This window comes from Perissodus microlepis, chromosome 1, assembly GCF_051167445.1.
Source record: "Perissodus microlepis isolate ML-2025 ecotype Zambia chromosome 1, ASM5116744v1, whole genome shotgun sequence".
Classification (NCBI taxonomy): Eukaryota; Metazoa; Chordata; class Actinopteri; order Cichliformes; family Cichlidae; genus Perissodus; species Perissodus microlepis.
The window spans coordinates 22,042,967-22,070,359 of record NC_140461.1 but is presented as its reverse complement, the minus strand read 5'-3'; the positions used below and the strand labels follow the sequence as shown (position 1 = coordinate 22,070,359).

Genomic DNA, 27,393 nt, shown 5'->3' with positions numbered 1-27,393 from the left:
CATGTGTTCAGTTTGGAACCAGATGGTTGCTATTTTTTATCAACCAATTTCATACAATAAAAATCATTCATTGTCACAGTCTGTTAATTTATTTATTAATTTTCTGATATCTGAAGCTTGTTACGTCATATTTCCCGTATGAAAATCGATATCATTTCAATTAATTATTCTTTTTTATTATTGGGATAATGACTGATTGCTGTAATTAGGAGCAGTCATCTGTACTGATACAAGGTTGGCTTTGTTTTCCTGACATGCAGAAATCATGCCGCTTGTGCAGGTTTCTCGTGCACTGAGAGCAAAACAGTCTGCAGTCGACTCTTTTGTTTGAGACCAGATTCTCTGTGTGTGTGTGTGTGTGTGTGTGAGAGAGAGAGAGAGAGAGAGAGAGAGAGAGAGGGAGAGGGAGGGAGGGGGGGTTGAGGCAGTTTTTAGGATACAGCAGAGTGAGTGAGGAGGCTAGAGAGAGAGAGCGGGATGCTGACAGACTGCTGATATATGGTTAAAAATGGCGAAATCTCGTTCGACCCCTGCGAGCCACCACCTCAATGTAGCACTGTAGGTCGGAACATGTAGTATCTGAAGCTGGACGTCTGCGCTCCTTTCGCTCTTTTTTTTTCTTTGACCCGTGTTTGTTCATCTCACGTTGTTCTCTGCGAGTGCTGGAATATCTTCCGTGTTTAAATGGCATCCACAAGGCGCCGCCGCCTTCTGTGCTTTTTGGGAATACTCCTGAACGCTTTAATCGGTAAGTGGCATCATCTTATAGCGTAGTGTGCAGCAGAGTGTAACAGCGTGACAGAGGACAGCCTCTCTCAGCCCGGTGCTTACAGCAAGCAACGAGCCTGTTAGTGACCAGTAACCCTGAACTTGGCCCCTCTCCGGTGTCTGTTTGTATTCTGGGCAGTAAGAGCCGGAGTGAGCGCCCTTGTGTCTCGTGCACCGCGGAATGTCTGTGTGCACTTTGCCGACATGTGCACCAACACCTGGAGTGTGCTTAAAGTTGTACTCTGTGCTTTCTGCAGCGCTTGTACTGTAAGTGTTTTTACGCACAGATGCTTCGGAGCACTCAGATGTCCAGGTAGCTCCACGATACGAGGCATCCCACCCAAGTTTGCTGTAGCTCCCCAATGATCAGGGTCGATATCTCATTTGCACGTATTTTGATCCACATTAGATTAAAGTTAAGGGTGAACTATGATTGCCTACACAGAGAAAGTCTTGCGTTTCCAGGAGCCAACAGTGTGCATGGTAGAAGGGCTTAACTCTTCAAGCTAACTTGTAAAAAGTGACTATGCGCCTCTCATAAATAGTTTCATTTAATATCAGGGGACTTTTTCAAAGCAGATGGAGGTCTTGACTGTCCAGTCCTCAGAGCACACCACCCTGCGACTGGGTGAGGTGACAGTGGTTATTGCTCTCAGAATAGATTAAACGACTGTGGTTATTGCCTGCTGGGGAGAATATTTGTTCAGATTAAATGTCAAGACTGTCTCTCTCTTTCTTTTCAAATTTTCTTTCACATCCCTTTGTTCAATGTGACAGACAGTTTCTCTCTCGCTCTATGTGGGGCCCCCTTAATTCAAAGGCAAGAGAGAGTATTGAGTATTTGCAAAGCATACCACACAGGGACCCACAAAGGCCCCACTGGAATCATAAAGGCCTGTACACAGTGGTTCATAACATGTTCAGCGAGAAGGCTGGGAACAAAAACGTCAGAAACAGAGCTCTGTGATGGATGAAGCTCCAATCTTCCCATCACATTAAGGAAATGAAGCGCTTTCAAGTGCCTGGCCGCCGCAGAGATTAGATTCAGTTTAGATAAAGGCACTTTTTATGATATTTTAGGCAGTTTTGATAACACAGAGAAAAGAATTCAGACCAAAGCTGGCCTTAAATCTCACGGGGACTGAAGAAGTCAGAGAGCCAGGAAGAGTTCAGAGCAGCACTCTGAAGATCTCATGATTAAAAAAAAGTTCAGTTTATCAGAGGGTTAATTATTTGCTTTGAATGGACGGCTCTGAGGTGGCTTGTGAGTTTTGAGCTTCAGAGAAAAACGAGAGCATCAAAAATCCAAACTGATTTGCATTGTAATTCAAAATGATTTGGTTTATCTGAGAGAAGATTGCGCAGTTCGCCGGCAACAGATGAGTGATGGAGAGAGCTGAACTGTGCAACTACTTTCTTTTCACCTCATGGGCTACTTCTTAGCATTATTACCATCACTAAACAGTTCCAAGCTTCTATTATAATGGGTAAATATCAGTTGAAGCAGCACGCTCTTTAATGAGATGGAGCATAAAGGTAGCTAGAAAACCAGAGTATTGATTAATAATATATCAAGCTGAAGCCTATAGGAGGGAAATTTAGCATCAGTCCTGCACATATAGTTTTCCCCCAGGAAAAGAAATAAATATTGGTTTGTTTGTTTGTTTGTTTGTTTTTAGCCAGACATTAGAGGCTTTATAACCAGCAAAGGAATTGAAGTTGTTCATTTTAATGGTTTTATTCATGCTCACAACTCTCGTTTGTTTCATCTGCACTTACGCACTCAATCATACTTAAAGTTTCAAGTTTTTGGTGTTTTTTCAAAAGTCTATTTTTATTTAATTCTTGACACTCACAAGATAGTGCCGCCGCAGTTTTTCCATCTACAGTTCATATATATATATATATATATATGTGTGTGTGTGTGTGTGTGTGTGTGTACTTGTGAAGTGTGGGAAGCATTTCAATCAAGCCATGCATTGAAAATAAACCCCATCTTTGAGTTAATGCAGTATTTAGAGTCACACTTAACACACACATAATGACAGAGTGAGAAGAGAATGCAGGTAACTACTGATAAAACTGCTTTAGTCAACTTTACTTTTCCTTTAATGTCATATTTAACTTGAATCTCTAAGACTATATCACAGATCATAGTTTTTCAAGATAATCTTATAGTGTTGACAACAACTAAGGCCTTTTGTAAGTAATTCTAATCTAGTTGATTAAGTTTAGTTAAGTATAATGTCTGGACTTGGACTACACCCATTATTATTGTGCTATCATGTGATATGATGTCAGTAACTTTGTATCCTCACTTTGCTTGTGGTGTGTCCTGAGCTTACTTAGCTCTGTCAGTGGCGCTTGTGTCTGCTAGCTCTGATCTGTGAGTCACTGGGTGTCATCTTCACTCTACTATTGCAGCAATAAACCTTAGTGCCAGCCCGCCACACTTATCTGTCAATAGTAAGCAAGCCAAAGGATGAGTTGCACTTAGCTGATGGTCGTCTCTAGTCTTACCCGCTAATCCCCTGCGCTAGTGCCTGTTTTCTGGGCATGAAAAGAGCATAAAATTGTGTGAATGTGTGTCTGTCTCCTCGTCAAGGCACGAAGAGCCAAGCCTGCAGACCCTGATGCCCGCAAACGTCTTTCTGTGGCTAGGCCACTGGTTTTGCCACTAATTTGTACAGCTGTGATTTCCTCTCCCTCTGCACACCCCTGGATGCTCGGCATTCACAGATGACCTTAACCTAAAGCGCACAGAGCGCAAAATCCGGCTCTCCCCTCCTTCTGTTGTCCTCCTTCTGCCTGTGCATTATTGGATCTATCTGTCTTATAATCTGCTGCTGTGGTGAAAATTATTTTCTCTGACCTTTCTCATACTGTTGTTTGTAACCTTCTACCAAGCCAGTGCTCAGAATGGCATTAAACAATCACTCTAGCAGCACACTATATTTATAGGGAAAGCCAGAGCCCAGCAACCTCAGATTGTTTTAGCTAATGGAAGAAACTCTGATTGCTTGAACACAAAATCATTAAAGTTGTTTAATCCACTCCAGATCAATGAGCCCGTATACACACTGAACACTAAAATGTTATTATCCTGTCTGCACCGAGGCTTGATAACACTGATTAATGTCTTTTTTGCCAGCTTTGAAAGAGGAGAATAAAAAGCCTCCAATACACTTTCAGTTTACACAAATAAGGTAGAGCTGAGTGGAAAACATCCTGGGTGTGTGGCTGCTGCCTTTTTCTTTCTTTTCTTTTAAATCTGCCGCCTGATTCTGTTTGAAAGCGGGATATTATTTGGATCAAATGAGATGGAGCTCTGTGGCCGGCATCATTTTAAAGAGCAGCAGCTCAGGCAGCAGGATCTGACAGCTAAGGGTTAATTATTTCTCCATTACCACCCCCTTGTTTTTCACAAGTGGTACCACTGATGTCTCTTCTGGTCTCATGGTCATTTCACTTACCATGCTTGTTGAGTGTAAGAAGGGGGGGGGGGGGTGTAAGTAAGGAAGGGACACAGAACATAGGGAGAGCTGCTTCTTTGCGTTATGCTCCATATGTGATCTTCGTGGAGTGTGTCAGTGAATTCCCTGCCTTTTCCTCAGGGAAAGTGGTTCTCTTCTGGAATTTGAAATGATGAAGCCAGAGGTTCTGTGTTTTGACCCCTGTGCTTTGCCCCCCTCTGCTGCCCTCCCCTAGCCCGTCCCACCAGATTCCAAGGCCTGGGGCAGAAACTGGTAGTGCTCAGTCCATGAGCAGCTGAAACGTGATACCAAGAGAGCTCGCTAAGCTCCTCTTTTATAGTACCAAGCCAAGTCAGGCTGTTTACATCCTTTATTTATTATTCTCCCGGCAACCTCTTTTACCCTCAGAGACTGCAGACACTGAAAATCTGATCTGCACTAACCACATTAGATTTGTGAGCGCGGTTAAGAAAAACTGCATAATTTTGTGCTGATGGATGAAAATGAAAGTGCGAATGAGCTGTGACAGTGTTACAGCCACAGGTTAAACGGTACAGTCACTAGAAGACTAGAAGTGCATGTCTTTAGTACAAGAATACACTGGCTTGGGGTGCGTTCACTCCACAGACGGTGAATCCTCTTGTGACTGTAGCCCGGAGGTGGCTCAGCCAAGGCGTTTTACCCAGATGGAAAAGATATATATAAATAAAAGTTTGTATCTGTCTTGTGTGAAACTTGTATGAAAAGCATACAAGAGTGAAAACAGATATAAGATCCATTGAAAAATTATATAAATGAAACTTGTATGTTTTGGACACTTACTAAAACAATATATGAAAGTAATGAGAGAGTGGCCACTTTCATGAGTAAATCATATAAGTTTTTAATATTTCTTTTCCATATGGGTATTCATCAGGTGTGAGGCCTGGTGAGCAGCTATAAGGACATTAGGAACATGGTTACTGTTTGCTTCAGAGGTTAATGTGGAAATTATCAGCTTTGATGCACTGTTTGGCATCCATTGTGACCCCGGGTAGTAAGGGTTGTTGAAAAGGATGGATGGTATTGAAAAAGGCTAAAAAAGCTTCACTAACTTGACAGAGAAAAATAAATGTAAATTAAAAGGAAGATATTTTGTGACGCACATAAGATAATAAATGTATGATTTCACAAGGAGTTTTCATAAGGATTATGTATTATAGGTATTCGGTCCATTCATCTCTCCACCTTATATAGAATGCTGCAGTAAGGCCCCGAAGGACTACCGTGGAGGTCACATAACACATATCTTACAACTATTACACTCACTGTGTAGATTTTTTTTTTTTTTTAATGTTAGGAATTCAGCTTTTACTCATTACTATTAAAGCTGACTCCTCTGAGCTTTATATGCACCTGTGTTTAATGTTAGGTCAAAGCAAAGCTGTGAAGAATCTTTAAACTGACAGTTACTCCAAACTCTGCAGCGCTCTTCCTGCTAACATTTAAACGGAGAGCACTGAATTGGTGATAAAAATAAAAATGAGATTGTAGTTTAGTAAAGCAGAAACAGTAAAAATGTGTGAATGAAATAGACTTAAAGGAAGTGAGAGCGTAATGTGGGTAACGCAAGTTACTCGACTCGAGGTCGTGTGGTTTCCAGTAATCATACACAGCCAACGCCACCACATTTTACACGCACACTCAATAGCTCAATCTGGAGCTGTAATGGAACTTGATTGGGAGGTCTGTGGTTCAGTCCCTGGCTTGGGCAAGATGAACCCTGAGTTAGCCCGGTGCATCTGTGTGACCAGGTGAATAGGTACAGAAACAAACGGTTTGTGATTGGTTGAAGGAAATTTGTTGTAAAAAGCCTTTTGAGTCCTGAGTTACAGTAGAAAAGCACTATATAAATATATAAATATTAGTCCATTTTACCATTTATTTTTGTGTTAAAATGTATGTGTTTGTGTTTCCTCAGGTGTGATGTGTGAGGCAGAGCTGTCCTTCACCTTGGAGCCCAGTGACATTATCGCTGTGCAGGAGCAGCCTCTCATGCTCCACTGCCAGGTGGATGGCATCCCCCCGATTACGACACAGTGGAGGCGTAATGGCCTACTTTTAACTCAGGACCAGCATCATACCACCTTCATCAATGGCTCGCTGCTGATTGCACACTTCCAGAAGACCAAATCTGACGGCTCCTCTGATGAGGGTGACTACGAGTGCATCGCCCAGAATTCCTTTGGGTTGGTGGTGAGCCGTAAGGCACGCATTCAGGCAGCCAGTAAGTCTTTCTTTTGGTCGTCAGCATAAATAAATGGTAGTAGCAGCGAGCAGTCTCCAGTAACTACTGAATTTTGGGGGGTAGTTTCTGGAAGTGAAATTTTTCAGCCAGGGAGGATTTTGCTTGGTTTAAATGTGTCGTACTTATTTGAATACACCGGTGCTCCCTTGCAGTATATTAAAGTGCACGGTGAAATAAACAGCAAAAGTTGACGACATATATGAATTACACTAAGAGATTTTTTTTCAGTTGTATTTTGGACTTAAAAAAAAAAAAGAGTCCAGCTGATGGTCGTGTAGAGGAAGTCTCCTTCACTCTGGAATTAGCTGACCATGATTATGATTGACGTCTCTGTTGATTTTATTGCTCTTTTGTTGTCATTATGAGATACTGGCTTCATCATCCTACATTATCCTATATCAGGATACCAATATATCAGTTTGTCTCGAACTGATTGTATTAACTGAATGGAAGTCAATGCAGTTACAACACAAGCAGAATCACAAGCACTTACTTGTGATTTTGAGTTATGATCATTTTTCTATAAATAAAATGTAAACATTGTAATGGAAGCTTACCTCAGGTATTTTGGTTTAGTCTCTGTATTGCTGCTGTGCATGCTCAAGTAAATGCTCTTAATATATCCCCAGCTGCTTGAATAATTTAATCTACGTCTTTGAGTGTAATGAACTTTCTGATGCTCATCTGCAGTGCTGCTTAGAAATAGAAGCCTTTTGAATTTAGCATTAACAAGCGCTCATACTGAGAGTCTCCAAGCTGCTTTGTAAGAGTGCAATAAGCTCGAAGAAACCCAGCAACCCACTCACTGGTAGAGGCATCAAGGTGCATTTTCTCAAGCATGACGACCAGACCCTTTGTTTGAAGTCCCTCTAGTTCAACGCCGTTTTCCCTGCGTTGTTGCCATGGTTAATTGTTACTGCATTTTTAATCTTGTCACCGTTTCGCATGTCTCCACTTACTTTAAATCAAAGGCATCCAGGATCCACACTCCTCCTGCAGTTTTAGTGATACTGTACTGCTCCACATTGTGCCGAGTTAAGTCTTTTTCGAAGGCTCTGTTATGTATATTCTCAAACACAGAGATGGACAAAGGCTCACAGAAGCCTGTTGATTCCTGTGGTTATATGTAGACAGGGTACTGCTGTGCTGTTGTGCCCAATACAGCTTTTAACCCAGTGGGATAGGGAGGTTAGCATGGACGTCTCACTGGCCAGAGGGAAAAGTCACTGCAGCTCAGTGGCTGGCGTTGTCAAGCACATGCAACCTTTCACAGCCTCCCTAAAAGGTCTTTCTTTTCAAAGGTCATATTGAATCCTCTGTTGCGGCACATTTTTGATTCTGCATGAGGGAAAAGTCAACAGTAGTGCCCCTTCATTTCACAAAATGAATCAGGGGTAGGAATACTTGGTGGAAAAAAAAACCCACATTAATTTGTGGAGCCTGACTGATGTACGATTTTTAACAATGCCCACACCGATATTTGGAGATTTGAAAAATACAATATATCATCGAATATTTTTTTTCTCTCACACATGCAGTGTGTAACTAGTTCTGAATCCTTGCTGATCTAATATAACATCACAATTTAAAAATAATCATGTTTAAATGTGACAAAAAGTTGTGGATTGCTCGTTTATGCTCTACCCAACTCTGCTCAGATCAGCTGGTTGTTGTCTTTGTGTCGTTTCAAGGACATGTGTTGCTAGCAGAAAAGTTGCTGGCAGCACTTATACAGCGGTTGAAGGGTGTTTCCCCCATTTTTGCTTTTCTTTGTATTTATCGACCATTAGAAATGCAGATTCCGCAGATATAACGGCAAATAGCTAACACATACCAGGAAATAGGCGATATATTGACTCAAGCTGATATATGAGTCAGGCTCTATTCATTTAGAGATTCAGTTTGAATCCCAGTTAGACTAACACATGGTCCTGGAGGGATAATAAGGTTTTGTGACCTAAAATACATTATTCTCAAATATAGTTAATTTGCATTTTTATGTAAAGCTGTTAAATATTTCAGTATGTATAGCATTAGCTAGATGGTTATTATTCTCTGGGTCGATTCCATTAGCAATATTTTTTGATGGACGATGTCTATACTGATATTTTTGTTTTACTGTTGTTGGTGTTATTAAAATACAACACAACACACAGACACACACGCATATATATCAATGTTTCTCTAGTGTGGAATTGTGATTCAATGAAAGCATCTATTCCACTCTCCAACCATGCAACACTCTGCATTACTAATCTGCCTTGAATATATCTGAAATCCTTTCTGATGATTCCAAATCGTATCATAATCACACTTAATTTTAAGGGCGCAACAATGTCAAGCTACGCCTCTCTAATTGTTATTTAACTGTAAAGCAAATTAATCTTTCTTTAGTTCAATGGTTCATTAGGGTTTTAGCATGAACAATTAAGAATTATGCAAGTGTGACGCAGTCCTCTCGCTCCCTCTGCTTCTGGAAAATTCGATGAATGAAAACAGATTTAATGAGTGAACAGTGAATAAATTTAACCAGGAGCAAACCTCAAAGCAAACCTTGAGTGAACATGGTAGCTCAAGTTCAAAATCTTTCACGGTTGATTTATCCTGTTTTGACTTGGCTTTGTTCTCCCTCTGACCTTTTCCGGGTTTACCCTTGATTGGTATTGATTAGGTAGGGACTAGTGAATTACTGAAAGTCACATTCTGACCTCTGAGCTTTGACCCTCTGAGCTGTGTTGACCAGTTTGTTGACGAAGCGTTGAATGAGACAAGGCTTTGTTCTTGTCGTCAGTCTTCCTCCTTAATAGAGTTTCGATGAAAAGCCATCACTAAAAGTAAGAACTTGTAGTCTTAAAATGAAATAAACTCTTTTATCTGTCATGTCTTTGATACTTTTAGTACATATGCCATAAAATACTACAGTTTCATTTAATTGTTATCTTTCATTCTCTTCATTGTTGTAATTGAGATCTTGTTTTTTCCCAATCTTGAAACAGGAAACACGACATGGCTTTCAAGCCTGTATTATTTCTGTTGCAGTATGTGTCTGAAATACTATACATTTGCTGTAAAGAGTGAAATAGCATTCCTTATTACTAAACCTAATTTCTGGCACTCCTCCAACTCCATGTTTCTGAGGTCACCTGTTTAGCCCAGATGTGTTCTCGTGGCACTCATCACCAGGTATTAGGTAAATAACATAAAACCTTGTTCTATTTCATCTTCTCTTGGCCTGCCAGAGTTATGCAGTGGGCATGGATTAAATAGGACAAAGTGTTTTCAACATTTTTATAAAGAAAAATGGAACAAAATAAAGAAATGCTCTCCTTAACAGGGCCAGTGACTCGTGTTTGTTTCTTTTCCTGTTCACAGTGTTTGTTAATGTTGCCTCTGTCTTTGTGTTTTAGTGGTAATTTGCTGGGTTATAGTCCCTCTCACAACAGAGAGTGACTTGCACCACTGTGATGCAATAGGTGGTGCGATTACTGAAGCCTCTTTATAGCCCTCCCAGTGGATGAATCCTCCATCTTATTGCACACTACCACCCTTCATAAATTTTACTTTTTATTTGCTTGACAACCGTTTGTGTGAGCTCACAGTCGGGAGCTAGTGCAGGACTGACTCCCTGTTGCCCCTCTAAATCGACAGTCGGTCCAGGAAACACTTGGAATTTTTTCCCTCCCAAATTTTATCTCTTTGATAGTCCATTTCTCTCTCTTTCCTCACTTTCTCTCAGACCTCCTCATTAGCTTAGGCTCCGGAAGCTTTTCATCATTTGGATGAATGACAAGCCTGGTACAGTGGACCCAGCCAGGGCTCCCGCCCCTCCCCCACAAGCACACCCTCGTCACCAGGCAACACACCACAAAAGCCCTCTGTTACAAAATAGCTTTTAGGATCAATTGAAATGACTTGCTTTTGTCTGTTTGTCTGGAATTATTTGGAAAGAGCTGAAGCTTTGGTAGGAAATATGTGTTCACCCTGTTCGACTCTTATATAGAGACTGCAGTTGACCTCAGGGACTGTTTGAAGAGATCTAAAAAGCCAGCAGTGTGCACGCAATAAGCTAATTCACTGTGAATATGAGTCGTGACTGAAGTAATAAGTAGCAAAATAGCATCATATGTGCACGTGACTATGTTATTATTTTACAAATCGCTTCAGTATGCATAATATCCACCTTGTTTAGTCCAAAAACCATCACGTGAATTGAACTACTGTTATATGGCAGGCCTCTCAACAAGACTGTAATGAAAAAAACAAGAAACCGAGGGGGGGGGGGGGTTAAAGGACATGACAGAGGAAGCCTGTAAAAGTGCCTCAGTTTATACCCACGCCACTCATTCATGTGACTTTAACTCCTCTCTGGATGCAAATGTAAAGAAACATGTTTTCATCAGTCTACATGTGGGAGAAGCTGCAAAATTGCGATTCGCCACTCCTCAGAGCTTTGTGGACAGATTGCCACGAGCGGCCACTCAGATTCAGACAGCAGCGAGGAAGAGTGATTTATGTGGAGCTGATGGTAGGTTTCATGAGCGTGTTTGTACTTGTGCGTGCACGTGTAGCTCTTGATCACGCTCCGACCTTCCTGTCCCCACCCCTTTCAGGAGCTCCTGCCTGGGTGACCGCTGAAGCTCCATCCTTACATCTCCTGTTAGCTCCCTTTGTCTGCAGGCCAAACCCTGCCTTCGATCAACCCCCCTCCCTGTTCCACCTCCCTTGCTCCTCCGAGCTTGCCGTGAAGCAAGTGATCTCTCTGTCATATTGATCAGCAAAACATAGCTTTAATATTTAAACATAAAGCCTCTTGGCGGGCTCCTTTGTCTCTTGCCAAATGAGAATGAGTTTAATATAAATATTTTCACTTATAGAACAGTAATCCATATGTATCCCTTTGAAAACATTGCAGACTTGTTGTTGTTGCCCCCTTTCGTGTGGGCAGGTACATAGGCTGATGTTAACTTGAGAGTGTTCCCTCCTGCTGTGTGGTCAGCACTCCTCCATCTGTCTGCCAGCATAGCTCAGATGAACTGATGGAGAAAGAATTTTTTTTTTTTTTGCTCATAACGAGCAAGCTAAACTAATGAGAGCTCTGACCTCGGTTGTGTAATTGCACCAGAAACCGATTATTACTCTGCACCTGCTGACTCAATCTGCAGCTCTCATTGCTTGATTATGAATGCTCAGTTCTGGCTCATTTAAAAATCGGAAACAACAAAGCGGTTTTATTACAGCACGCTATTTTTCTGATTTGAGAGCAGGTTCATTTTCTAAAAGGCAACGACGATGGTCGTCTGACTATCTGTAACACGCTCCACTTCAAGTAAAGATGCTGTTTGCTGTCAGCAAGCTAAGTAAACAGCAATACTAAAAACCTCCTGTGGGTAGTTATGCTGACAAACGCTGAAACTTCTCCAGCAGTCCTGTGGGGAAGGAGCGGAGCGAATCTCTATTATGTCTGAAGATGGCACATCACTCACCTAAAAGCGGTGGAAAATCGCCAAGGGATTCCATGCTGCTCATGGCATGCCTTATCATCTTCATTTACTCTGTTTTTTTAAACAGAATCTTAAAAAAAAAACTTGGAATTTCTATCCATTTAACAATTTCTGAACCAACAAAATTAAGAGCGCAATGTTTGCCACTGTGCTCAAGTCCTAAGCTGTGCTCAGACGATTTCAGCCATGTACAGAGCACAGACATGCATGGAGAGCTCTAAATATCCACTGTTAGCTGCTCCATAATGTGAAGGATGAGCTGGATTCAGCATCCTTAAGCTTTAAAAATAACTGCCTGCATAAACAGCATCACTTGGCAAGTGAAGCCCACGAACAAGGAAAAGGATGCAGAAGGGTGTCGATGCCGCTCAGAGACTAAATGTGTTTAACTTAGTCCTCTAGAGGCACTTCAGTTGTGACATGGATTTAATCGCATCACTGTTATTTTTATGGGATCCCTCTTGAAAATGCAAATAAATCTGCGCCACAAAACTAAGAAAAAAACTTACGCACATTGTACACACACGCACACACGCGTGCACCATATGTAACAAATTGATAAACAGATATCTACGCATACACAAACTTTGCTTCTTTTTGTCAGTGCGCCAACTTTCTAAGCAGCTGCTCTCAGCAGCTGTGTACTCTGTAGCTCATTCAGATTTCATTGTTCTACATATTTCATAGTTCTTTGTGTCACCTCTGGAAAACACAGCCTGGAATAACATAATTTAGAAAGTAAATGCCTCAAAGAAACAGCTCATCGCTAGGTAGATTCTAGACATTATTCGATGTAGATTATTCGATGTGCCTTGAATTTGACAGTGTGGTAAACAAACACGTGAAAAGGAAGAAACAACAGGTTAGCTCTAGTCTCAAATTCAAGTTCAACCTGTGTATGACTGTCAGTGGATGTGTACGCAATTCTGTTTGTACGTACATATGATGCTACCTTTGCTTGTGTGTCTTGATTAAAGTGGCACTCTGTTAATGAAGTCTGCGGCCGTCTCTGGACCACCCCAGCTATTCTCAAACAAACAAATGAATAGGGGGCCTAAAATTCCTTCTGTCTACTTTTAAGGCTCATGGGAGGAATTCCTGAGTAATAGAGGTGAGAGGTGAAAGAAGAGAGAGCAGAGGCCAGGCCAAAGGTTGGAAGAGGCGGACTAGTCTCCAAATGTGGAATTTTGCTTTGGCCCCACATCATTAAGATTTTATATTATGGTTTGAACCACGTAGGTTTTTGGCTGCAGGAAGTCATTTTTATCAATCGCGTCCTCCCAGGGATAGAAAGATAAGGACGCGTGAGCTTGTTTTGAGCGCGTGTTATGTTGTTCCTGTGATTCCAGGCTTGACGAAGGGCTTGGTTAGCTCTCGCTACTGCCCCGTCACCGCGCTTCACTACACTTAACAGAGCCTTTATGGCCAGATTGCGCAGTTAAAAGTCTTTACAGGGGTCTGCACCATCCACCAATAAAAACACATAAGGCCCCTCTTTTTGTCTCCTTCTTGGCATGCATTCTGTTTTTGCATCTGTGAAAATGTGTAATAAGGACAAAGACAGGCGGGAGGTGGAGCCAGTTGTGGATATTATTATCGCCCTCTCAGTTTTTCACAAAATACACACACACACACACGCACACACAGGGGGGCCCTCAGTCCAGTTTTGCATTTTGTTTAAGCAGGGATCAGGAAATCTTTCTGCCAACAAGCAGAAGAGTCTGAGACAAAGGCCTGTCAGTGATGGGCAGGCAGCAGCTCTCCTTTGGGCCTCTGCCATCTCTTTCCCACTATCTCGGCTCTGTTTGTGTTTGTGTGTGTTGGGGTACCTCTCGGAGCAGACCAGCAGCTATTGTCATTTATGAAATGCAGGGGCAGTGGAGTGGCTGGGAACAGGCAGAGGCTGTGGAGATGTTCAGCCTCTGGTGGCTCTGCTTTGTGACGGTGGCCCTGACCGTTTGTTCTCCTGACCAACACAGCTAGCTGTGGCTGAGGCCCCCTTTTGTCACTCCTGACTCTGGGTGGGTGTGTTTCCCCGTGCTCCCTCCTGCCTCTTTCTTCCCCCTCTGTTTTGGCATTGACGTAGAAATAAAGGGGTCAGAGGTCATAAGGGGCTGGACGATGAGAGGGGGTCCTTATCTGGGAAACGGTGACCTTTTTGTGTGCACTAGGGCAGAATACCCCTCCCCTTTTTTCTTTTAAATTCTACTCCCATCACGTTTCGCCTCTTCCAACACTCGGTCTTATTCCCCAGTGGGTATGATTGCCCCGGGGCAATGGCAGTGACCTTGGATTTGGCTGTGAAATAAAATGACCCAACCCTGCCACTGCACCAGAGAACGAAGCCCGCCCTTTCCCAAATAAGCGATGCAGCAGCCTGTCTTTTTTTCTGTAAATATCAGTAAAGATATTTATTTGTGCCTGTCACATTTTCAGTGTTGCTTTTGATCTTGCTGATATTTACACGTTTCAAACAATACTGGCTGCAGGACTGATCGATCGATTAATTTATTGATTCAGTAAGAGGGAAGATGCATGGCAGTGTTTTACACTGCTCATGCGACGATAATGACTGAGTTGCGCATTAGAGCTATTTTTGCCCTAAAGTGACAGGATTGAGTGACTACACACTACAGCTTTTAAGTCATGACCTCAAAGTAAACATGTCACCTTTATATTGTTGTGTAGTCTAAGAAAAAGGGAATTCCATTCTTAGACATATAAACAATGAGCGCTCTTACTACTGTAACGTCTAAATGGAACAGGTAAGTTGTTTTTGATTACATGTTGCTGCACAGCCTGCAACCCTGCTTCCATAGATATTGAATTTAATGCTAACCTTTGCTGTAGTTAGATACTTTTGTTATCATGACATCATAAAACTGTGACATAATCGTAAAACATGTTAAAGCTCTCTAATTTCCTTTAGATCTGTTTTCAAAAGAGAAAAGAAGTTTATGAGTGTCACAGGAAGTCTGTTGAAATGCTTAAACTTAATTTATCTAAGTTTAATTATCCTAGTGTGATTATCTTCCTTTCATAGTTTATATAGGCCAGTTTCATATAAAATGAATACTGTAGTGTTCAGCGTACACTCTTCTTCAGCTGAGTTTGAGAACTTTTGGCTCTGGGTTCAGACTTCCTGGCCAGCTGGGGCCTTTGTGTGTGCCTGCGTGGGTTTTTTTTCAGAGTGCTCCATCCAAACACATGCATGTTAAGTTAATTGCTGATTTTAAATTGGCGGCGGAGTAGATGTGAAGTGTGTGCCTTTCTCTGTTGGCCTGTGACAGACTCTCAGCCTGTCTTGGGTCAGCTATTGTCTCCAGCCTCTTACAACTGTGGTTGCAACTCACAGCCTGTGAAGCCCTTTGTGCCATTTCTGAGCAGTGCAAATAAATAAATAAATAAAAATAAAATCTAGATAATTAAACTGATTTAAAAAAAATAAAGTGTGTATATTTTCAATAAGTAAACTGGGGTAAGATAAGTTGGGCTGACCAAATTCTTTTGTAACTTTTTCTTTTTTTGCCGTGTTGAAATACTTTAGCTTCCATGTGAGCATCCATGCATTGTTGTTGCATTTACAGTCAGTCTGAAACGAGGAGTTGTTATAACAGCATAAACTCACTGAGGTCCATAATCTTTACTTTCTTCCCTCTATAACTACACGTATTTGAAGCGTTTGGGGGTAAAAGCCTGTCAGGCTCCACAGTGTGTGCAGAGTTGGTCGTCAGGGATAAAACGAATTCCACAGGAACCAATTAGAAGCGGCTACTGCTGGCATAGGATGAAAGATTTCTGAGATGGCCAGTTTCCTGCTGGCAACCTGTTTGCAGTGTCTATAGTTCTGTTAGCTCTGTTCTGTATGACTTTGGGGAAATCTAATAATTGAAAAATGCGCAGTTTCATTACAATTTTGCATTATAAATTATGAGTTCTGCTGTTTAGAGTGATTTCTCGTCAGTATACATTAGATACAGAGCAGTCGAGGTTATAGTGGAAAATTTTCTTCCGCTGTTGTGAACTGATTGTCCACAGGTTTTGGACACTGGGTTGTATGAAATAAAGCATTTGAGAATGTCAACACATTATACAAGTGCGGATGATGCTCAGAGACTTATAAAATCTGTGAGCATTTTAAATGATTTCAAACGGGGGGAGGAACGAAGAAAATATTCCTAAGGCCACAGCAAAACAAGCCGCGTGAAAATCCAAGCAGGGAATAGGTGAGACAGATGAAAGTGGAGCGCAGCAGGGAGTGAAATAGGTGGAGCATGTGGCGGTGGTCTCGAGTGATCCCTCGGCCTCTCCGGCTCTGAAGGCTGGACCTTGAACCAGGAAGGAACATTCCATTCCGATGCTGTGCCGGGACCTCTGACCCCCACAGCTTTGTTTCCAGGGCTGCTTTCGACAGTCACCAGGGGTACAAGGCAACATCGGGCTCACTTAGCTCAAAGAAGCACGTCTCTGCCGTTTGAACATGCCGGAAAACTGCTCCCCCGACCCCGGGCTCGTAATTCATCTCTGTAACTCGCACATTACCTTCGCTTGCGATCAATTAAATGATCTGACAAGGACATGTGCGCAGGATTGCGGTCAGAGACTGTACATACAATACGTTGACCTGCCGCTTTCCCTTAACATGAAGGTGTGTTTCACTCTGAAAGCATCAATGAAACATTTAATTTCCAATCCTCATGTGACGGAGCTGAGAGTGTCGGATCCTTTGCAAGAGCTGTTTTAAAAATTTGTCTTTCAGTGAGCGCTGCGAGGCGAGATGTGTTTATTTTGTAACCTTATAAAGAATTTGTATCATCCGTCTGAATGCAGTCTTTAATCATTTTTATGAATGTATCTCAGATTTTTTTTTTCTTTGCAGAAGTGGTTTCATGTCATGTGTTAGTAAGTCGTAAGGCAGACCATTTCATTGCCACAGCTTGAAAAGATGAAACATGATACTAGCGGTGTAATGGCCCTCTCCATTTTCCAGCATGGGCATTATTTGTGAGAGGTAAGACAGCTTTAGAGGGTGATGGCGATTTGGACGCGTCGGTGATATGTGCTTATGTCTGACAGCTTATAGTTGTGCCCCTCCTATCCACTGCAAGGAACAGATGAGATGAGAGCATGACTGTCAACAGAGTCCATGTTACAGGTTGCTTATGCGTTCTTTGTCAGTGGACATAAATTATACGAATACTGAAACACTCGTGTTTTTGAGCGGGATTTCCTCAGACAGGACTCTTGATTAAAGATGCGTTTTACAGCATGTCACAAAATTTCACCTTAAAGAAGTGATCTCAGTGGAAAAGAAATATTAACTGAGTATTCTTAGTGCTATTAAATTAATCAATCGTTGGCTTTCCATATTCCCGGGTGAAGATTAATTGACCATAAATATAATCTGTAATTGCAGCCCAGAGGCGTGCTCCTGACAGGAGACTATATAGGGAAGTTACTAAAATTATCCCTCTTGGCTGCTCGAAAACACAATTAATCATTGTGATCTCGCGTTAATCCTCACTGATTGACAGGAATTTGATTTACAGGAATCACTGTAAAGATAAGGCCTTCATTTAATTTCATTGTTCACTGGACCTCAGAAACAAAATATTTCTCTCAATTTATGTAAATCCAAAGCTGCTCTTTGTTTATTCGGGCCCCGCATGTAGTGTCGCGTTATCAGATGGAGCAAATTGTCGCTGAATGTAGTGTCTGCACAGGCTTTGTTTGCACCCGCTATAGGTAGCGGCAGAGACAAAGGGCTTTCATTTCTCACCCACCGTCTTGTAACACTAAGCGGTTGTGACAGGCTCTGCACTTGCCTTTCCTCTCTGCTCCTCTTCTTCCTCTGTGGTGATTTTTTTCTCATGATTTCACGTGAGCTAAGCTCCATGCGGTGGGCGTGGCAGGGGGAGACACACATGTGCGTACAAAGGGGGCTAAGGTGGGGGGGAGGTTACTGACTGCATATTATCATTATCATGGATTCATCGGGCTCAGGGTGGAGGCGAGCATTGGGGGCTGGGTTCCCCGAATGAGCAAGGGGCAGTAATATCCCTGGTGACCGCAGTCAGCTGGAGGGAAGAAGGGAGGGTTAAAAAGATAGTGAAAAGAGAGGAATGGGAGGCGGGCTTTGAGTTTCCAGGCATCTCACTGAGAGGATGTGTTGGTGTCAGTGACTCAATATTGGAAAATGAGGTGATGGCAGTTTTCCATACATTAGCAGCACCTGCTGTTACCTAAGATGCTCCATAGGCTTTAAAAGCTGCTGTGACATTATTCCCTATTGCTTCTCTTCCTGTTACGCAATATTTTCCAGTCTTCAGCGCATACATTTTTTTCATCTCTTTCAGTGCACATGGATATGTGTGTGCGTATTCCTGTAAGAAGTTAAGAACAGCACAAAGCAATTGCTAGAAATATCTTCCACCAATCTTGTCGCCGTGATTGATGTCACAGCATCTCTTCTTGGAGTAATTGAGCTGATATTTACGGCATTCAGGGTCTGATCTTTTTTCTCTCACTGTCTTTTTATCCTCCATTTAGCTCAGCATCAGGCAAAGCCCAGAAAGAAGCAGGTGGTTTACCCAACCAGCACTGTTATGTTTTCTTTTCTCTCATGTCGTTCTCATCAGTGTATCCCCCCCACCCCCCATCTATGCATCTCTCTTTGCCACGCACTTGATGGCAATGTGTTGCCCAGGATTGTGATTAATGGCCACAATTCAGCCTGATAAATTCCCCTGAGTGGGTGCCAGTTGGCTTACGCAGAGAAGAAACTCATTACTGCTGTCAGCTGAGCTGACGGCATAGAGACTGGTGTGAGCAATTGTACATGTGCTCGTGTGCGTGTCCGTGCAAGGGAGGGAGAGAAACTAATTTCTGTGCATGTTACTAAGTCTCTTCACCTTTTTCCATATAGAAGCCATCATGCGTGAATAAGTGTGTCCACGTGTTTTAAGCTGAGGGTAAAAGTGACAGCGTGTCCCAGGGCTGGTGTCTAAGTAACATGGATCATTTCTGAGAAATGAACGAGCCTAACTCACCGCACACAACCACCACAGCTTCAGGTCTTTAATGGACAATCTTGTGCACACCACTGCTTCATCAAACAACCATTCTACTTTATAATATCTTAGATATACTTGGCATATATATGGATTCTTATTTTTATAATTCCCATCTGCCATTCATAAAAACAGTCTGTAATCGCTACTAAGATACACAAAACAGGTGATTTAAATATTACGTCTTTGTGTCCTCTGTTAAAGTAATTTCTTGTTAAATAATGGACAAAAAATCTTTTTAAAAACTATAATTACCTCCCTATTCTTATTGATGAGGATGTGATGGTGAGAGAGTGAAGCAAGAATGAAGATAAAAAAGGAAGAAAGACGTCTAAAATGAGAGTAAGTCTGCACAGTACGGATAAGCAAATGCATGTGTCTTTTCCCTGTGAGATAGCTATCTACATTCACTGACACCACAAAGGGGGCAAAATGAAGACTTGAGGACGTACAGATGGACCGCATGGATGAAAATTAACTGCATGTGTGGCTTTGCTGTATAGTTCAGGACACTGGGTCATGATTGGAAACAATATAAAGTTATTCTATTTGTTTAGTGCCTGCAAAATATACATAGTGTCAGTATATTTTTTCTAGTTTTCTGTCAAACATTTTTTTTAATCAAATTATTTGCTTTAAACACCAAATACATGAATATTTGAAAGTGACAATGGCAGGTATGGACTTGCAGAGATTTAAAAGATGCAAAGATATCAGCTTGTTGGACAGCTAACTAAGAGTGCATGGTTGGAGTTGGTTCACTGAGGGGTTTCACTCTGTCTAGCATCACTATGATATCGTTCATTGTTGGAATACTCTGATGTGCTACATAAAGCAAATATATTTTAATGTAAATGAGAAGAAAATGCTGAAATCAGCTTCTTTTAAGTATATTTACATGTTATTTCCATATAACATGTTATCTAAATTCTCCATTAATGCAGACAGTCACGAGAGACCTTGTTCACAGATCTGTTTAACAATTAAAATTTTGTATTTTTGAGAAGTTACATTGAAATCCTGGAAACCCATCCATTATCGTCTCTGGGCACCGCTTCTCGTGTAACCAGTCGATATCAGGGCAAAGAGTTACAGTTCTGTGAGTCAGCCATTATTTATGAATGCAGATAGAGTAAGAAAAAAAAGCCAATAAAAGATGAATTATTTCAGTAGATGTATCTTTTTTTTTTTTTGCTGTCTACAGTGGCTGTTTACCTGCTTTCAGGCAAAGCCCGCTCATACACTGAATGGAAAGCAGCCACATAAATCTTGTTTATAGTAAATTATAATTCAGACTTGGGAAATTTATGGGTCTTAATGCTGAATCTAGAAAAGCATTAGTGCTTACATTTGCTGTTGACGCCGTTATTGTTTTGTATAGCTTCAAGAAACGATCGATCCTAACAAGAATCCATATTTTGCTGATTTAGCTTTAGCTTGTGCAAAGAAAAATCCTTTAAGGTTTTTTTTCTGATCCACAATGTTGGGGGAAACAAAAAGTGGATGTATTGGAAACCCCGCAAGCAGGATTAAAACTCTAAATCTGTCACAGTGACTGATTTGTTTCGGGTAACTTTTCGCGGGTTTGCATGTTTGGAAGCTGTGATGTGATAAATTCCCAGTGGTAACTGCACAACTGGGGGCCCAGGCCAACTGGACCTCCCTTTTGGGACTTCTGTTGTGTTGTAAGGGATGGAGTGATGCAGAGGTGAGATTTACACAGCCGTTTTAGCCATTTGGGGAGCAAGCATTTAAGGGTGCTATGAGATGCAGTGGAGCGCACGGACCGGTCCCGCCCTGCGTCTTTCAGATTTCCCATGGGAGTGCCAGATGTGGGGTCATCCATCTACTCAGGGTTCAGACCAAGCGCCTCCCTTCAAAGTCATTTTCAGATGTGTAGTTAATGCTGCGTGCTGCACTCTCAGAAAGCAGCGCATACACACACGTTCATATGTATCTAAAAAAATTCAAGTTTTACATTTGTGTTCTTTTCAGCAGCATTCTGTTATCAAGACACAGCAGCACAAATTTAAAAAAAAACCTTTTCGTGGGAGATTCATCGTGGCCTCTTCAGCGTGGCTTACCAACCCAACAGTTGTCCTCTAATGAGGGGGAAGTAATGAGTGTTAGACTGAGGAGAATTGTGATGCCAAATGTTCACCCAGGTTGTTATTCAGAGCCTCTGCTGTCTGAGGTCCTCGCTCATTTCTGGCTTCACAAAACAAGAGGCGTAGACCATCCAAAGAAGAATTTAGTGGCATTTCCATTTGAATATAAATCTCATTTAACCCCAGATAACTCTAAACGTTGGAAAATATTTCAACAAACGGCAAGTCAAGGATTAAGAAATGTAGGGTTTTACTTTTGTGCAGAGAGCATACGGCGAATGAGCTGAATGGAGGACAGCACATAATTCATGCGGCTGATAGGAGAGGCGACTCATTTGAATTCTGAAGCACAAGTATTGGTGATAATTAGATATGTGACTTCTGGGGAAGAAGACAATTGCATGGAGAAGACATATGGTGCTTCCCAGCAATAATCAGGTGTGAAAAAGATTGTAGACTCTTTTCTCTTTTTTACTGTCAGCAATAAATGTGCGGCGAGTAGGAGGTTTAACAAAAAAATAAAAAAAATCAACTGGAAAACATGAAAATCATCACGATGCGTACGGCATGAGTGGAACTGCGAGTGAAATGTATTCCTCTACGACTAAATGAATTTGAGGACGCTTACGAAAAAGCCCATTGTTCCCTGAAACGCTCTAGAGAAAGGAATTTCATTATGTTTAAGGATTTACTTTCAGCTGCCTCGCAAGTTAAGGAAAAAGTCAGACATTAACAGCCCAAAACCTGACCCGCTTTCAACTGTCTGCTCATTTTTCTTTTATTATCTTCTCCGAAAAGCTGAATATGCTTTTCTGCGAATTATATATAGGACTGTACTGTAAAGGTACAAAACATTTAGTTTCCTCCCATGCATCCTGTATCAACATAAGTAAGCTGAATAATGATTTTACCTTGGACCAGACTGCTGGTACTTTTATTTAGTTTTTTTGGAGCCATATGAATTAATTAATTAATGTGTTTGTGGCCATCACACATAATAACATGGTAATGTGTCCAAGGGATAAACAAAGAAGTGGGTCAAGTTAAGCAAGAAGAGATCACATTCTTTATGAGAGGCTCTACTAATGGGAGAAATGTTCATTCACTGACCCGTTTGTGTCCTCATGTCCTCTTTAACTATTCATTTATTTGATCTTTTTCTTAATCTAAATTTAGATTGTGGACAAGAGGCAGAAACTCAAGTCAAGACAAATGTTATTCATATCAGAGACAGCACAGGGGCTCATTGGTTAGTGATTTTGGTTCCCTGTGTTCGGGTTTCTGGTCCTTTCTGTATGGTATTTGCGTGATGTCTGATGTTTTCACATTTTCTCTGAGCGTTTGTTTTCACGCACGACCACAAAAAGCATTCTTGCCTATTTATGGCCCCAGAAACGTTTGCGAATGAGATTCTAAATATGAAGAGTTTCATTTCCTGGTTAAATGAACATTACACAAAAATACCCTGGGGTGGGGGGGTCGGGGGGGCTTTCCAATATGTGCAGAATATCACATCCCCATCCTTGGATTCTTGATTCAGATATGCAAAAAAATAACATTTAACAGGGAAAGACTGATAAAAACAAAACTCAGAAAGAGCAGCAGAAGGTGGCAATATAGTGGAAAATATGAGCAGCATATCAAGGAGGACGCCAAGCTGCTTCCAAACTGAACAATTATGCAAACATGACTTGAGTCACAGCACCTCCTCTACACTTTGAAGACCTGGAAAGCGAGCACAGATAATGTTTCTCTTCATGTGTGATGTGTGAAGTGGAGCTCTCCTTCACCATGTACTCTAGTGGCATCACTGCTGTGTTCATTCCTACTTAAAGCAAGACAGGGTGGCTTGGTGCCATGCTTTAATCCTATAACTCAGTTCTCCTCTTCTATACTCGGCAGGAGGACAGAATACAAAAGTGCACAAAATGTAAGCACGCAAATAAAGACGGCCAGCAGGGCCAAACCTTATTAATGCTTTGGCTAACGGCTAAAACTGCGTCTTAGTCACACGACAGGCAGAAATGTACATTTGCATTCTTTTTGGCAGCTTTGTAAAGCCGTGTGTATCTGTGGTCCTCTTTGATAAATCTCAATCACTGTAAAGCTGCATGCATGTGCACAAGACTGATTTCCATCCCAATCTGTAGTCACGAATGGATGTAGACAGTCCCTTAATTAATCATTTGCATACAAACATGTTGTTTGTCCCACAAGTTATTAGACTTGCCCATGAAAACAGCAGCAAGAAGACACACAATTTCATGGAATGTGATTTTTTAAATGATCATTGGAAAATTGGAGAAAAAGAAACGTGGCTTTCCGGGATGATGAAAAAAAAAAGAACAAAAACCACCAAAGACTTAAAAAAAGGGACTGAGGTTATTAACTGTGTAAGCTCAGAGCAAAGGACTCTGGCAGATGTACAAAAGAAATGGTCACAGTAGGAAGAGAGGCAAACAAGGTCATCAGACCAGTGAATGATTAGTATGCACAGCTGCAGCTATTTACACCCCTAACAATTAGCATTAAAAGTGTATTACTAATAACATTATAACCAATAAAGGCCACTTTGTTTCTGTTTTTACTTAATTCTTTGTCTAATTCACCACGTCAGGCTTAATCTCTAAAAAGGTTTAGATGGTGTGAATCATGCATTAAATGCACACAATCTAATTACACATTCTTCCTTTATGAATGCCATTTCACGTGTGGGAAAAAGCATACGCATGGTTTTTGTGCATACTCATCATTTATTCATCCAGGCCCTTGGGCTCTGTGTCTGAGACGATAAACAGTGCACACTGGATGAACCCCCACGAGACCCTACGTCACTGTTATTGATATACTTTCCTCTCCTGCGAGTGTGCGAGGGTCCTCTAGTGTCCGGATGATGCAAATTTTATCACCGGGGGTGGGGGGGTGTATGCCCTAAAAATAAGCTGCAAAGGCACCAACTGCGCACGCATCCTTCAAGTGGAATTATAATTATTAGAGTACAAACAACAAAACGTCCACACTATCCACAGCTGCCCACGTGCATGTCCAACAGAGTATAATCCAGGCATTGGGCGACACTGAGGCTGGACATGTGCTCATGCGATAAAAGAACAAGCTTAGGCGCATGCACCTGCATGTTAAAGAGAGACAGCTGTTTTCTAGAATAAACAACGTAAGTCTTTGGAAAGCCGAAACAGTTTTTGAGTCCAATGAAGCCAGCTGCGATGGTCATGAGGAGGTGTTTGAAGTTTTTTTAATGAGTATGGAGTTTTACGCTTAGTTTGGCCTTAAATGTTTCAAAAGGCCCGCTTTTTTTTGTTCTCTTGCATCAAATCCCTTCTTAATTGCTCGAGAGTCTCTGAATACACAAAATTCTTATTTGGCAGTTGTTATTTTCCTCAATCAGTAAAAAGGAAACAGTATCAACAAGGTTGACAGCTACAGGGAGAAGGAGTTGCAGTTAATTTCAAATCAGTTCTACTTTTCTTGTTATGGGCTTGTCTGTTATTTTAGCCTCCTTTCTCTGTTGTCCTCACTCAGCCCTCTCACTCTCCTCTTTTCTCTCCTGCTTGTGTCTAATCTTACCCAAGCTGTGCCTGGGAATTATTTGAATAATCCCCTAATTTACAGCATCTGCTGTGCTTTAATAGGGCTCTCTTTAATTAGGGTCTACTTGCAGTAGTGAGCATGGAGATTTGGGGCTAAGGTCTAGAGTGGGAGTACAAGGGGGGTGTTGTGGGTGGAGCAGAGGCAGGAGAAATGTGGACGAAACGTGGAAAAAAAATGGACAGTATTTAGTTTTGGGAAACACCTTTTTGATACAAAAATACTAACTGGCAGTTTTTACAGACTCAGCTAAAGAAATGGGACTAATTGGCATTTTTGTCCCAGGCTAATTGTAACAAAGTGACAAAAGATTTAATTTAAAATTAGTTCTTCACTAAGTTTTCTGTCACGTGTAGACAAAGATGGGTTCATCTCTTCAGTTAGTTCCCTTGTTTATATTTGAAGGATTCATAGGTCACTGGTAAGTGGCTTAACAAAGTAACAAAACATTCTTCTGAAAAGTTTTGTTACTTTGTTACATTTGGTGCTTCTGAAAAAGCAGCCAATGTCAAGGAACTGTTACACGAGTTGACTTGAAAAAAAAAAGAAGACAAGAAAGTCTGACTTCTTGGAAGCAAAATTTTGCATTGTACTGTAATTCATTAATTGACCAATTTTTTTAAGGTCTTCATCTCCACGTAATACAGTACAGTGCTGTGAGAAATTACTGTATCTTTCAATTCATTGTCACCAGACTGGCTTTAATCCCCTCAAGCTTTAGCTGTCTAACTGTAAAAATGATTTTATTCATCACTTTTTCTGGTCATCATATTTTGTCATCGTTCTTGTCATTATTTATATTGTCTCATTCTCCTGAGGGATAACTCTTGTAGGACTGCTGCTCTCTCTACCTCCGACAGGGACCCCTAATAGCAGCCATCAATCTTAATATGGTTAACACTATTGATCAGCACAACAAACTGCACACAATCACACCACCGGAAAGCCAAACAAGCCTGCAACACAATCAGAAAAGGCCATTATATTCTTATCAAAACTGTTGTGTAATGTGAGAGGGGCAGAGTTCACATGTTTAGCTGTTAGAAAAGCAAAGCAAAGGTTGCTAATTCCCTCTAAGAAAAATTACACTCAAAACTGAAGTGGACACAATGCTTAGTTTGTATGAATTTTAGCTAATCTCTGTGTTTTTTCAATGCCATCTGTGCACAAAGGCCTCATACCTTGGTGTTTGATTCAATTACAAGACTATGACTCATTCTCCGTCTATATGGAGCAGAGTCACACTGCACACTGTGTTAGCGGTGTGGTCCTGGAAATGTAGTGTCAGTCTGTTGAGTGGTTTACCAACTGCTGTATTTCAAGCTGAGATTTGAAGGGATTTAATTTTGTTTTCATTTTAGTCGTCCACTGATATTTATTAACCATAAAAATCAGATTTGTTGGTGATATCACAAAAAAATTAAAAAGGTAAACAGGGCCTTTTTCTTCTCATAATGGAGAGTGAAGCTGACAGAAAAAAAATAAGAGGATCGTGCACATGCAAATTGCCTTATAAATCTTATTACCCATATAGTATATTGGTTGGAGTACTTGTCATATAAATGATCAATCAGTTTGGATTCTCAGCTTCACATTCATGTGAACATCTGGTACTTCTGGGCTCAGGTGGCAGGTGTTGCACCTCAGCTCATGCTTTTGCTCCTGCAGGTTCTGATGTTCATGTGTCAGCGTGAAGCATTAATGGAGGGAAATAAGTGTGTGTGTGTGTGTGTGTGTGTGTGTGTGTGTGTGTGTGTGTGTCAGAGGCAGATAGACAAGACCAGGTGTAGCCCTACGTATCGTAGGTGATAAGCATCACACACCACAAACCAAAGCCTGATAGCGGGACTGGTGAGAAAGAGGTGGGGGGCTAGTGGGGCAGGGAGCTAATAAAATATCACATCTGCATTAAAATGCCAAGTCCAGGGTCCCAGCACACGGCCTGCTATTTCAGGGATACCTATTTAAAGGCCGTGGAAGCACGGACTCTGCACGCCGTTATAGCGGCGTACATGTACACCATCTCCATTATTTATGGGTCTCATCTCTGGTTTACTGAGTTGGGGGTGGGGTGGGCACTGCAGTCATCACTGCCGCTTCGAACAACATGTGCTTAATGATGTCACAGACTTGAGAGGACCCGAGGGGGTGGGGAGAGAGGTGCGATGAAGAGCTGGGAATGGTTAAAATGTGGAGTGGGGCGGGAGGGTGGCCGCAGGCAAATGGAAGGAAGGGCAATGACATTACAACATAGGGGTTCACCGGAGAAGCTTTTTCACGACAGCTGCTGTTTTGAACAGTACTGCAGGATATCTGCCCCTCTGCTAGCATCATTACCGCTGTCCTATCACTGAAGACCCACATGTGACCACAGGTGCTTGGAAATCATGAAAATTTCTCATCTGGCTGCCTGATTTAGTTGTTGCAGTTGGAGATGCCAAAAAATAGGGCAGTTTTGGGCGGTTTTTAGTAATGGTGTTAATTATTATCTGTGGAGTATTTGTGTGAGTGTTTCACAGAGCGATAAAGAAATGGATCATTACTTGGGGCTATTAGCCAAAACTTCACCAATAGGGTCAT

General features: G+C 41.6%; 1 protein-coding gene across 1 annotated transcript in view; it reads left to right on the top strand.

The window, feature by feature from the left end:
• Positions 1 to 445: 445 nt before the first annotated feature.
• igdcc3 (immunoglobulin superfamily, DCC subclass, member 3) overlaps positions 446 to 27,393 on the top strand; it is a 69,268-nt gene continuing 42,320 nt past the window's right edge. The window contains exons 1-2 of the mRNA XM_084935532.1: positions 446 to 748; positions 6,202 to 6,507. Coding sequence (XP_084791658.1) covers positions 685 to 748; positions 6,202 to 6,507 — 370 coding nt within the window. The 5' untranslated portion in view covers positions 446 to 684. The remainder of the gene's footprint in view (positions 749 to 6,201; positions 6,508 to 27,393) is intronic.